The sequence below is a fragment of the Agelaius tricolor genome, unplaced genomic scaffold (assembly GCF_023055355.1).
Source record: "Agelaius tricolor isolate 1412-34295 unplaced genomic scaffold, bAgeTri1.0.p SCAF_6, whole genome shotgun sequence".
Taxonomy (NCBI): domain Eukaryota; kingdom Metazoa; phylum Chordata; class Aves; order Passeriformes; family Icteridae; genus Agelaius; species Agelaius tricolor.
In genome coordinates, this window is record NW_027269266.1 from 25980063 (window position 1) to 25993971 (window position 13909).

General features: G+C 39.0%; 1 protein-coding gene across 5 annotated transcripts in view; it reads left to right on the top strand.

Annotated features, from left to right (window-relative positions):
• SCIN (scinderin) overlaps nucleotides 1–13909 on the top strand; it is a 69543-nt gene that overhangs the window by 24241 nt on the left and 31393 nt on the right. For all 5 annotated transcript variants that reach the window (XM_071429097.1, XM_071429096.1, XM_071429093.1 and 2 more), the window contains 2 exons: nucleotides 714–868; nucleotides 2384–2545. In XM_071429097.1, coding sequence (XP_071285198.1) covers nucleotides 767–868; nucleotides 2384–2545 — 264 coding nt within the window. In that variant the 5' untranslated portion in view covers nucleotides 714–766. The remainder of the gene's footprint in view (nucleotides 1–713; nucleotides 869–2383; nucleotides 2546–13909) is intronic.

Consider the following 13909-nt stretch of genomic DNA (forward strand, 5'->3'; position numbering starts at 1 on the left):
AAACAATTAAAACTGCTGAAAATATTCATCTAAAATGTATGGGCTCGCATTAAAATCTTGAGTTTAATATACAGCCTGTTTTCAGGAAGTACAGGCATCAGCACAGCAGGTCAAGAGGCTATTTTGCCACAGTCTTGGGAATAGGCTACTCTCTGTAAGGTACAAAACAAAGTGTGACCTCATCAAGCAAATATCTTAACCCCAAAGCTGCTTTTCTTTCTCCCAGCTGTACCAGGCAAATATCTTGCTTGCATTGTAGTGTCAAGAGGACTGCTATTGAATTATTTTGGCTTTGTGGTTTGGTGAGTTGTTATTAGAATAAATACATGTTTTACCATCCAGACAATCCTTTCACATGACCTTTCTTTCTTTCTTTGAACTTCAGCTGAAAGTCCAAAACTCATTACAGCTCATGTTTGCCATGCTAAACTCAATTAAATTATTCTTTTGTTTGAAGATTCTAAGAGAAGGTGAACTTCACTATTTTTCACCATTTTTTTCCCTTATGAATGCAGTTCTGCAAGTAGTCAAGAAATGGTCTGGAAGATCATGTTACTTGGTGGTGAACAAGGTTGTGATTCAGTGCTTTGTTTCCACATAAACATGGGTTATACAATCTGCTGAAGGCAGTGTCCAGTTGTTGCAGAAATAATTTCTCCAACAGAATTCAAAATTATATTAATGTTTTACTGACATGTTTCCCCTTATTTCAGGGAAAGAATGCACCCAGGATGAAAGCACAGCTGTAGCTATCTTTGCTGTTCAAATGGATGACTATCTAGGAGGAAAGCCTGTGCAGAGTAGAGAAATTCAAGGATATGAATCTACTGAGTTTGTGGGTTACTTCAAAGGAGGAATTAAATACAAGGTAAAGAGTCGGTCAAAATACATTCTGAAATTTTATGTAACATTTTTCCCTACATAAAAATAAAATGTTTTTCTTTGTAAATGGAGATTTGAAAAATAGTTTATAAATGCTTTGTGGGTTTAGATCTGAACCACCCATCTTAAACTGTAGGAGTCCAGTGTTTGTACAGAGAGCAGCAGCTTGTTTGTCAGCACCTCTTCTGATATGTGAAAACCTTTCCCAATTTTTTTTTCCCAAAATAAAGCTGTCCTAGAATTTCATACTTACATGTCTAAGAGAGTTCACAGTAGGGACTCTGTCTGGGTGGTGTTAAATCTCACAGAAATAATTTGTCTTGCAGGCCAAGTATTTTTGTTCAAATGCAGAACCCAGTTTGCTTAAATGGTTGGAAACATTAATAGAATGGAAAAGACCAGAACTTCATTTGAATGTAAAAATTATGCTTTCGCAGTCACCTACTGCAGCTTTTTTCTGAAGTAGGTAAAAACAATCTCCCAAATTTTTTTTGAAAAATTTTAGCATTTGGAGAGGTGTAGTGTCAGTGTCCTTGTGTCACTTCCAGAAGCTGAATAGCTGAAAAGTAACTTTTTTTTTTTTTTTTTGCATCAACATCTGTGGGGCTTTTTTAAGAATAAAGTAATATATCTCCTGAGGATATCTCCATAGTAGATAGAAGCCCTGGGAGCTGTGGCTCATTCAGCCTTTTCCTGCCCATTATGGAGGTTTGTAACTTCTCTGTATCTACACAATCAAACTTTTAACTCTGCGTAAGTAAGGTTGGCAGTGATGCACCCTAACTTTTATATTTGAATTTATTCTTTTTGTAATATCAAGAGTCATTCTCTGTTCCAACACAAGGTATGGGTCTCCCAGAGGAGTGGAGAATGCTGCCTCACAGAGGCAGACATCCCAGCCAGTTTACAGGATTATGCTTATGTTTACACTCTCAGATTGTAAATCAGCAGTTTGCTCTCACTTCCACTAGTTTGCTACTCTTTGCCAGGTTGACTCTTAAGTTGCAAATATTCCTTTCATGAAATTGCAAGCTATTGTGGAATTATCCATCCATCTACGTGTAACCAGGGACTAAAACCACCTGAACCTCTGAGCTTCAAGTTTGAAAAACTTCAAAAGGAGCTGCGTATATTATCTGCTTTTCCTCAGTCCTTGACTTTTGTCCTAACAATGGGGTTCAGTATTATCTCATCCTCTGAAGGAGGCTGGAGAGTGCTGTGAATTCTGTGCTTTTACTTTTGCTACTTATCTGAAAACCCTTTGAAGGAGGGTGATATCTGCTCCCTTGGCTAAAGGTTCACACCTGAGAGTTCAGCAGCAGTGATGTCTATCTGGTCTGTGGTCAGCACTCTTAAACAGTACATTCCTTTGGCTTGCTTCTCGCTACATAAGCTATTTTTTCCCTCTGCTAGCTCCTCAACTGTAGCAAAAAAAAAAAAAAAGTAACTTTGCAGAAATGAAGCTGAAATAAAGCTGACTGCTTTGTTTTGTTTCATTCAGGCAGGTGGTGTTGCCTCTGGATTTAATCATGTTGTTACTAATGATCTGAGTGCCCAGAGGCTGCTGCATATCAAGGGCCGGAGAGTTGTAAGAGCCACAGAAGTCCCCCTGGCTTGGACCAGCTTCAACAAAGGAGATTGTTTCATTATTGACCTGGGAAATGTAAGTATTTTGTAGAGCAAAACACTGAAAAGCAAGAGCTGTATCCCTTCCAAGGTCTGAGTCATCCACTAAAATGCAAAACTGACTTTGGTCACTCATGTGAACCAGCAGAAAGAATCTGCTTTAGAAAATTGTATTTAGTGTCACACCACTTGAAAGGTTTCAAACTGCCCTAAATGTTTCCTGAAGTGTGCACAGGTTATCTGTCAAGAAACAGTTCTTTTTCCCAGAGAGGAAAGGCACTGGGGTTTTTCACTACTGGTGTTTGAGCAGCTTAAACAGTTCCCTCTAAGTCCAGTCTGACTTTGGCACTCTTTACTAGATGAATGGGATCAGTGCTAGTTCAGAGCAGAACACAAATTCAACCATTCTCTTAAGAGCATTATCAAACTTTGATAATAAGAGTAGAACCTAAAGAAATGGCTGCAAAAGTGATTATAAAACTACTTGAATATTTCCAGAGATCACTTGAGAAGCAATCCTGTGCTTCAAGGCTTTCTGCTGAAAACAAGTAGAGACAGCACAGAAGAATATCGACACATAGGAGCAGATAATTCTGCTTGCTTCAAATGCCTTAAAGTGTGGTGTTGTCACCTCAGAATACATGAGATTTTCTGATTCTAGGAGATTTTCTGATTCTGGGATGTAGTCCACACTAATTGGATGCTAGTTACCAATTTGAAATTATACTCACATGTATAAATGGAAAGCATGTGAAAGGAAATAGTTTATCTGCAGTTGATTTTAACTGTAGTGTTTCACAAGGAAGTGGTCAGCTGCTTCAAGATCTCAGAGTTCCCCTGACCTATTGAAAAATGGGCTCTTCTGAATTCATGGTGTGCATTTTCTCTGAAATAAGAGAATTCATGGTTCCTTTTTTCTCTGAAAGTGTCCCCTAGTGTGAAAGTTGAAGATAATCAATGTAGCTACTTGATACCAATATATCTTTGATTTTTATTATGCTTCACAGCCTTCAGATGGTGATCAGTATCCAAAGTAATCTCTCAATGTCACTTTGCATAGAAGACCCAAATCATCTATTCCCTGTGAGAGTTAACACATGGGAGATGGAAGGTTTGGAACTAAACATTGCTAGATAATGCTGCTTTTGCAGTCAGGCTGTAATTGGGCTTGAGTTTTCTGGAGTCAACCTTCCATGGACATGGTGTAGAACTGGGTGTACTCCATGAATTCAACTTGTTCTGACACTTACTGTGCTGCAGTTACCCAGATGACCTTGAGTAATTACTCAGGCCACACTGCAGGCATGGCAATGACACTGATGAAATGCACTATGGATGTGTTGCAGTGTTACATGTTTAGCTTGGGGCCCATCCCTTTTGGTGAGAGGAGAGTGCTCTCACTAAGCAATTTAAATGAAATATGGCTTTAGAGTCTTTACCTGATATTGAATGTACAGTGGGAGCCTTTTACTTTTTTACCATGTAACATCACTGGTTTCTGATTCACTGTTTGACAAGACAGAGGTCAAGCAGCAATGCAACACTGTGCCTTTGCAGGAAGAAAGATTAGATGTGAACAACACCTAGATCCCTTTTTTTCTTTTTTTGCCATTCTATGGGAAATGTCAGTCAAATCATGTCTAATACAGTTCTTGGTCTTGTCATGTCAGTTGTGAAAGAGAGATGGGTTTTTCTGGATGTACTGATAAGTTAAGGAAAAGAGTGTTTTAGCATCAAGATATTCATAGTCACAGGTTATTGCATAAACCAGACCATGCCTGTGGGAGATGAAAACGGGTGACATAGTTCAGGATGATGATATACAGGTCTAGTGAAGTACCTCTAAATAAAGGAGTATGGTAGAAAATACAATGTCACAGGAGAAACCTTGCTCAAGTTTCATAAGAACTGTACTTCAAACTGAAATAATTGTACTTCAGATTGACATTTTCCATGACTAAAGGCCCATTGTAAATGAGGGAGGCTTTATGAGTCCTTACAGGAGCTCTTAATTGAATTTAAGGTTCCTTTGAAAAAAGTATTTTCACTAAAGTAGATTCCATTACTTAACAATTGAAATAAAATTAATCTTAAATAGGGTTGCTTCTGAGTTTTGGTATTTATTGCAGACCACTTGCAGACTCATTGTCTAAGAGTAATGGGCAGTAATTGCATAAAATAATGAGCTTATGGTCAGTGCTTTTAATATCAAATTATTGTAGTGTGTCAAATGAGAAATTTCCAAGATTTACTTTCCCCAGTCTCTTAGCTAACCAGAAGGATGGTCTCCATGGAACTGAGAAATTGCTTGTGCTCTCCATTTCCTGTTATATTTTATCAAGCTGCTTATCTAATATAATAAAAAATTATGTCAGTTTTCCCATTATTCTCAATTACTGCAGTATTTTAAACTCATGGTTTGAACAGATAAGGGAAAGTTATGAAAGATCATAATGAATAGGAATAAAATCTCCTTTACAGGAATAATGCTTTAAGCAAAAAGTGTGTGTGGGCATTTCAAGCTAGGTTCACATATTTACAGTTCAAGTTCTGATGTTTATCTCATACCTAGATCATAGAATAGTTTTGGTTGGAAGGGACCTTTAAAGGTCATCTAGATCAGCTCCCCCTGAAACAGGCAGGGACATCTTCAACAAGCTGAGGTTGCTCTGAGCCCTGTTCAGCCTGACCTTGAATGAAGGTTATCCTATCTTGATCCAGCCTTCAAAGTTATTGGAGTCAAACCTTGGCTGGAAATCAGATCAAAAAATAGTGTTGTAACTGCCTCCTGACAGTCTCTCTCTCTCTCTCTCTCTTAAAAGTGGTTGGGATCCCTTGGGGCCACGTCCCATGTGCACAACCCACACAGTGCCTTGGCTGATCTGCTACTAAACCACATTTACAGCACTTCAAATGCCCTGCCCAGGTCTCATCTTGCCTCCTTTGAACTCTGTTGGCTGGCAGAGAAAAGAGCTGCAGAAGGCAGAGAAAGCACTGTCTGTGCTAAGAGGGGAATTGTTATCTGTGGGGAATGCATGAAGACCTTTCAGTCAAGCAGGCTTCTGTAACACCATGAGCTGTGACTGTGGTGATCCTCCTTAGAGGGAGTGACCCAGGAGAGTGCTGGGGTGCCAGACCCTGATTTAAGTTGGGGTGTTTTTCCTACATGGGATTTCCATGGCATCTCTTTGGTGACCCTGGGAATCTCTCTGTAGGGGAGCCTTTGGGCAGGCAAGACAAGTGCAGGGCGGTTGCTGAGAGGGCCTCGAGTGGGGCACACCTTCCTTTGTCAGGTACTGCTTAGAGCATCTTGTCCAGGTGTAGCTCTGCTCAAGGCCTCCCAGGAGCTGCTCTTTTCTGCCACACAATCACAGAATATGCTAGGTTGGAAGGGACCATGCAAGGATCATAAAGCCAAACTCTTAGTCCCGCACGTGGCAGCCCCAAGAGTCAAACTGTGTGTCTGGGAGCATTGTCCAAATTCTTCTTGAACTCTGTCAAGCTTGGTGCTGCAACTGTGTCCCTGAGGAGCCCATTCCAGAGCCTAACCATCGTCTGGGTGATGAACCTTTTTCTATATACAACCTAAACTCCTCTGATACAACTTCAGGCCACTCTCTCAGGTCCTGTCACTGGACACCAAAAAGAAGAGATCAGTGTCTGCCCCTCTTCTTCCTCTCAGGAGGAAGTTGTAGACTGTAGTGGTGTCTTCCCTCCATCTCTTCTTCTCCAGGCTGAACTGATCAAGTGACCTCAGCTGATCCTCATACAGCTTCCCCTCAAGGCCTTTCCAATCCTGTCCTGGACTATTGCTGGTATCCCACCTGAGAGGCACCAGGATGGGTTTGACAGTTCTTGGTGGCCTTAAACTGCCTGGCCTTGCTCTGTGCTGCCCTTTGCCTCCAGATGCAGCTCTCCCTGTTTCACCCCATCCTCCAGCCACCTCCCCTTAGACACAGTCCTTTTTCTTCCTTCATCACCAGGACAATTCTCAAAACAGCAAGGAGCAGGCAGGCATGGAAAATGGTCACAGAAGGCAAGGGCAAAGATGAATCACTGTGCCATTTAGTTAATAACACAGTTTTTGAGGCTGTTTTTTAGTATTTATCTAGATGCATATGTAAACATACTGTATATGTGTATATTTCTGATAAGATGTGCTAAAGACTTTCATATCTTTTATCAATTTTCCTGGTTTAAAGGGGGAAGGAAACTTGTCAGTATTGTGAAATTAACCCTGTGTATATTGACATATGCTGGTTGTTTATGGAACTGGAATGTTGAGATGTGTCAATAATTTGGGTGATTATCAAAACATGGAGCAGAAATAATGGGAGTAAAAATAAAATAAAGCAACATTAATTGATCAGCTGATTTTATTGAATGCTTCCCAACTCAGCTGTAGGAAGGCTGTCAGAAGTTGTATCCTTAGTGACCAGCAAGAATATTCTTTCTGTGTGTATTTGGATAAAGCTCTGTGAAATGTAAGACTTGACTCTCTCTGATTAATCTCTTGATGGGGGGGCAGCAGCAGTGCCATGAGCTAGATGACTGCAATGGGCAGGCAGAGAGCTGTGCACTGCTCAGCCTTCCCAAAGAAATGAAGGGGCAGTTGTTAAAATAAGGGGGTGAAGGGCAGTGTGTGATAACTACCACTGAGGTTTCAGCTTGGGCCTGATGGCAGCTAGAAAGTTTTGTCAGTACAATAAAAGTTCTCCAGGCAGAACATCATCCTTCTTCCAAAAGAAGAGTGCAGAGGTGATAACTACAGCTCAAGCTAAATGGAGTTTGAAGGTAAATTGTACTCAGTTGTCCATTCTTCCTATTCCTGTAGTGGTCCTGATTTGTAAACAGCCAAGAGGTTGCTGGTTTGAAATCTAAGAGCCCACAATATTCTTAGAAACAGATTGTGCTATATAGCAATCAATGTATGTATTTCTCAAGGGCTTTGTGAATCCAAATGAAAATTATGAAGTTAGAACTCAAAAGTATGAGACTAGAGTTTTTATCATAATCTATCTGTCAGTATGTTCCTAACAGAACACATAATAAGTATGTCCGAAGAAGAAAAGAAGACACGTGAAGAAATTTGGTGTAGATTAAATTATGTTTACAAAAAGAAATGTAACTTCTGCTTTTTAAAGAGCAAGATAAGAGATGCTTGCTTTATGGTTATGACCATGGGGTGTGATTCAGCATCACATTGCAACCTTAAGCACAGTTGTCTTGGTGGTTTCTGTAATCTTCTTCTCTCACTACTTCTTTTAGGTGGCTTTGCTTCTCTTCCATTGGATAAAGCAGCTCACAACAGGCATATTAATTGCTTTCATAAGCAAAGTCACTGTTAAGGTATAAACAGGGCTGGAAGAGCAGGTTCTTGCATTTTTCCATTCATCACTGTACATTTTTAGTTGCTTTCCCTGGCTCTAACAACTGACTCATGTAGGTTTTCCGTTCACATGTTTCCTCCCACAACTAACCTCTTCTCCAGTTTACCCCAGCTGAGAGTTAAACTATTGCTCATGCTGCAGCAGGGAGCTGCCAAACAAGTAAGTAGCTGAGCTTGAAGAACTAAAGTGATTAGGTTCTTTATTAACTTATTAACAGCATTAAAATGTTGTTCTGTCTATAAAATGTGTATCTTGGTAAGCACACATCTTAATTTTTCTGTAATTTTGTGAACCAGTTAGCTAGCAGCGTAAATGCCAGCATTCTGGAAGTTGCTATAGTCTCAAAGTCATCAGATGGAGGGGAAAAAAAACCAAAACGTCCTTTTGCCCCCTACTTCAGTGTAAGTATTCAGAGTATGGATTTTTCTTCATTTTCTTCATACTCTATGGACTGGAAAGTTCCCCCTCACCCCCACTTGTGCACAGAAAAGTAGCTGAACCAGAGATCATTGTTTAAGCTTCAGGTGGACTGGACACACATGTATCCACAAGGATTCAGTGAAGTTAGTGTTCTTCCTGATGTGGTAGGAAATCCAGATGTTTTGCTTGTTTTGCAGCTCCAGTTGTTTAGAATTGAGATTATTCTGGTATTGACCCCTTAATCCACTGTGGTATAGCAAAAGCTATTCCTAGTGCATACTAGCAAAACAGGTTTGAGAGGAAAAATGAATGTACCAAGTGCATGACTCTGCTATATCTGACTTATTTTTAGTCTGAAAATTTGTTCCATTTGAGTCAAATGGGACACTCCAAAGACTGGTTACAAAGACACTATTGTAATTTTACGAGTAATTTTAACTTATTTTTAGCTCATGGTGGCCTCAGAGGTGTTCCGGCTGAATGAATTTGGAGTTTGTTTTGGATTATCAAAACTCCACAACTTTCAATGGTTCACTGTATTGCAGATTCAACAAAGTTAGATTTTATGGATAGGTGAAATGAGAAGAATCTTTTCCTTGCCTGTGTCAAGAATTTAACAGTCAAGAAAGGAAAAAGTGAATAATGTAAGGAGAAAAATGCATTTAGCAGCCTATATTAATCTGTTTGAATCCAAACATTCTTAATACATACATATTGTTAGTTCCTTAAAAATCCTGGATGTCAGTCAACTGACAAAAAGCGCTGCATTACAATTGTTTTTATTCAGTTATTTTCCCCACCATGTGGATTTTGTTTTCTTGATTTAGCACTTTTCTGTACTTAAAAAAAAAAAAACCAAACCCATAAACAAAATGCTCCACACTCTTGCTTTAGGGCTATCTGTTTTATTTCCAAAACCTTGGCGTTTGAAATACAAATACCAACGTAATATGCCACCATTTTACAAATTAAAGGCATTAGAAGTATTTCTGTTGTTTGCAGTTCATATATATACTTTTTCCCCAATTTATTTCTATTTTGTATTGGCATTTCTTCTTTGAACTTAATAAGTTTAATCACAGAACTGGACTTTTAACAAGCGAAAAGGATCTCATGCCTTATCAGAGCAGCTGTTCACTAATGACTGTGGAGAGTCTCAGCTGAGTGCCTGCCCATTATTTTGTTAGTAGCATGATAAGATGTGTACAAAGCTTTGCCAATATTCGTGTGTGTTCCATCTGCCTCTAGCATTGCTGGGCTTTTTTTTCTGCTTCCTTCAGGAGGTGAGTGCAGGCTCTTTTGGGGTTTCCTACATCACAGCTCTCCTCCTCCTGACCCACCTGTCCTGAGAAGCCTCATTAGCCTTTCTTCCTGTGTGGGCAAAGGTGGACAGGTTTAAAGTGTTTCAGGGCCTCCAAACAAAGAATAGAGGCACAACAGCTTGTGATGCTTTGCTTAAGTTCTTTTGTAATGAAAATTTAAAGTTTATTTTGATATTTTAAGGTTAATGAGACTTTAACATTCACTGTTATTTTCTACCTAAATGAAAGTTTCACCACAAATTATTTCTAATTAGAGTTTTGAAACCTGTTTAATTTGTTTAGCTTTTTAATATCTCTTCATGTAAGAGAATGCAAATCAGCAATTACCGTAGAAGCCTGGAAATTAGTAGATATTTCAAGAGACCTACAGGTTTGAAACACTTGCATGTTTAGGGCATGCTTGACTAGAGAAAAACTTTCTGGATTAAAAAAAAAAAATCAAAATTACTAGTAAAATTACAATAGTGTCTTTGTAACCAGTCTTTGGAGTGTCCCATTTGACTCAAATGGAACAAATTTTCAGACTGAAAATAAGTCAGATATAGCAGTCATGCACTTGATACATTCATTTTTCCTCTCAAACCTGTTTTGCTAGTATGCACTAGGAATAGCTTTTGCTATACCACGGTGGATTAAGGGGTTAATACCAGGATAATCTTAATTCTAATAAACAGGAGCTGCAAAACATCTGGATTTCCTACCACATCAGGAAGAAAACTAACTTAACTGAATCCTTGTGGATACATGTGTGTCCAGTCCACCTGAAGCTTAAACAATGATCTCTGGTGCAGCTACTTTTCTTTTCCAAGTGGGGTGAGGGGGAACTTTCCAGTCCATAGGTATGAAGAACTTTATGAATTTAAGCTTCTTGGCTTTTCCTATCATTGTCCTGGCTAAGATCCACAGAAATGACCGCAAAAGATCTAGAAAAGAGAGTATATTTTCATGTGCCTCCAGACTAAGGAGGCTGCCAGTTGAATACAGAGGTGGCTATGTGTTGGAAGGGAAAAATTTAGTTTTATGTCACTTCTGAAATGAGTAATTTTTTGTTTGTTTGTTTTTTCTTCTCTTGCTCTGCATGCCGTTTGGGGCTGGAGCAGGAAGCAGGAGGTGTACTTTCACAGTCCCCCTGCATACCGGGAAAAGTGCCAAGGTGTTCTTGCTAGGGTTCCACATGAGCCATGCATAGTCATCCTGACGCACAGCCTCTGTGTAGAAGCTAAATGTTGGGTCATTTTTAATGTGCTGTAGAAATCTCATGTGACTTGCACAAGGTCACTCTGAAGGCCAGAAGCTATTTGGAGTAAGAGCAGTGAATGCTGACACTCTGTGGGTGGAAGACCAAACTGTTTCCCCAAAATGTGCAGTTGAGGGGAGGGCTCATTCTGACCACAGTGTGCGTGGCATGAACACAGCTTGCCTTCCCAACCTCACTCAGGAGCTCTAGGGTGGTCACTGGTGTTCTTTATAACATTTTTTATTATAAGGTTATATTCATTACAGTGTTACTCATTATTTTATATTTATTCAGTATTACTCAATATATTCATTAAAATGTTAGTTTCATTACAACATTATTCGTTACAATGTTTTCTTGCCCTTAGCTGTTAATTGTCCCACCATGATACTATATTGGTATCAACATACATTAATATAGGGTATCTCTCTCAGAATTCTGTTTAAGAGGTTTAAAAAAGTAAATACTACTAGTGCAAACTTCTGAAAATAAACTGGGCTTGGCACAGGAATTACTGATGAATGAAGCTCTTTTATTTTGAGGGGAGTGAACACTTGAAGTCTGTTTTCATTTTAATGGAAACATTTTTTGTCAACCTGCCAATTCCAAATAAAGTTAGCAAAGCAAACCTAAAAATAGTGAAGGTGTAGTACAGCTAGGAAATTCTGAAAGTAGTGAATGAGCTGAAGCAAAGTACCATTTTTGCCCCTAGCTGAGCATTTTATATGTCTAAAAAATAAATACACGAATAACAAAATACAACACAAAAGCTTGATGATTTGTTGGATATGGTTAGATTACTAATTGACTGTATTTCAGGTAAATCCAGATCTAAATATTAGCCTTCTCAAGAAGTGGCTTTAACTTCTAAAACTATTCTCCTGGATTTAAATTGTTGAAAAACTGAATCTGCCTAGAGCTTGACATGGGTAAGTTATATCAGGAAGGCAAACTTGTAGATATTCAGCTTCTCTGCTGAGAGGCCTCAAAATTAGATACATTGAAAATGAGATTATTTGAGTTCAGAAGAGAAAATTAATTAAATCCAAGCTCCTGGAAGCTTCTAGCACTGAATGCTTAAGATATTTTAGTGATCATAGTAAATACGTTCCATATTATGTATTTTGGGACATTTTCATGGCCTGTGGCTGCTCATGTCCTTCTATTTGATTATATAGTACACGAAGTTTAACTTTCAGGCTTTTAATAAAGAATAGTGTCTTTATTCTCTAGTGCTAAAAAGAAACAGATGATTATTTCTCTAGCTTTTAAAATCAGTATTTTTCAAATAACCATGTAAAATGAAGCTTGTGAATCTCCAGATCAAGAATGTTTTCAGAAGACACTGCTTGTTGATTCAAGTGGTGGTTTATGCACTAGAAGAAAACATGGAACACTATTTTTAAGGAAAATAATGAAGCCTGCAGTTTTAAAATCTGAAATCCATGACTGTACATTTTTAAAGGTCTTTCTCCTTCCTTAGGTTTATTTGAAGCCTAGAGCCTGTGGACTGTAGGAGAGCTCAGTTTGGTCCTTTGCTGGCTGAAGGCAGACAGGGAGAATAACTGTGATTGTGGAATAACTTGGGTACAGTGGGGCCTTTAGGAGAGGCTAAGAAAAGAAAATGTGAATTTATTGTCCAAGAAGTAAAGATCTTTTTAATTTGCAGTGGCAGTTCAAGTCTCACAATATCCTTTGTGGTCAGTACAGCAAAAATACTCATTTTGTAGATGCAACTACTTGTTTGAGGTTCTATCACCAGTTTTACCAAAAAAACAAGAGAAGGCCAATGGGTACAACTGAAGCTGCTCTTCCAACCTCTCTGAATGAGCAATCTCCACCTCAATCTCCACCTCCATCTCCACGTCAACACTTAGATAAGGCAATAGCTGCTCTTACCTCTTTCCCTATTTCCTATGGGAAATAAAGAATACCTGTTTCAAATAAGCTCGATTAGTGGGATGTAGGCCAAGATGAGAATGATGCTGAGGAGTCTGTGTTGTGGAAAGTCTCCATGAATTTGGCAGAAAAGGGCTGAGGCAGTGCCTGGCAATAACAAAGGTATTAAAAAATCTTCTCAGATTGGAACATTTTACTTTCTTCACATTCAGTTCTTCAGAAAATTGTTTCCCTAAGTTTAAACAGGCATTTTGTTTTCCTGGGGAAACATAGAAAGTTGGATTTAAGATCAGGTCCAGACCTGGCACCAGCTAGGTCTCCAGATTCTGGATGCTTGGTAAACTGACAGTATTTAAATGAGAACTTAGAAGCAGTTTTTTAATTTAAGCTTACAGTCAGGTTGTTAAAGGCAAGCTGAAAATCTCACAGCTTTCACTGCATAACATCTGCAAGTTGAAAGGGATAGAGTTCTGTGAATCTGTGGTGCAATCCTGACAAAGCTTAAAACTTTGTCTTTGAAGAGATGCTTTTGAAGGGGGGGAAGAGAAGTTGGAAGGGAACAGTGAGATCACTGAGATCTCACTGTGGGGTGTTTTGTGTCCACACTGGTGAGAAGTAGCTGTTGGAAGTTACTGGCTCTGTTTTGTATGCAGATGCTGTGAATGTTAGCTGTCTTCTAAAAATTTGCATCTGCTAGTACTGAGAAGCTGTGCTTCATCCCTCACTTATCTCAATCCACCCTTTCAGGTACTCTTAAAGACCAACAGTGGTAAGCAGAAATAACTTGATTTTTTCTTTTTATGAAGCAGATTTTCATCTGAAATCTTAAGTTTTATACAGTTGTATATGCAACATAAAACTAAGCCCAAGTAATTTATTCAGTGAAGGCTCTGATTAAAATTTGCATTGCAGATGAACACAAACCAGTTGAACCTTATTAAAACTGAGAAAAACTGTGTACCTTTATTGCTGTACTGTTTGACAGAATCATGTGAAGAAGCAAATTACCTTCTTCCAGGAGAAGGTGGGGGAAACAACCAGCCAAAATGAGTAATTTCCTTGGACTTGCTCCTTCCAGCCCAGCCTCTAGCATCCCTGCAGCTTATGCTATGCCTTTCATTAGTAATTTTCAT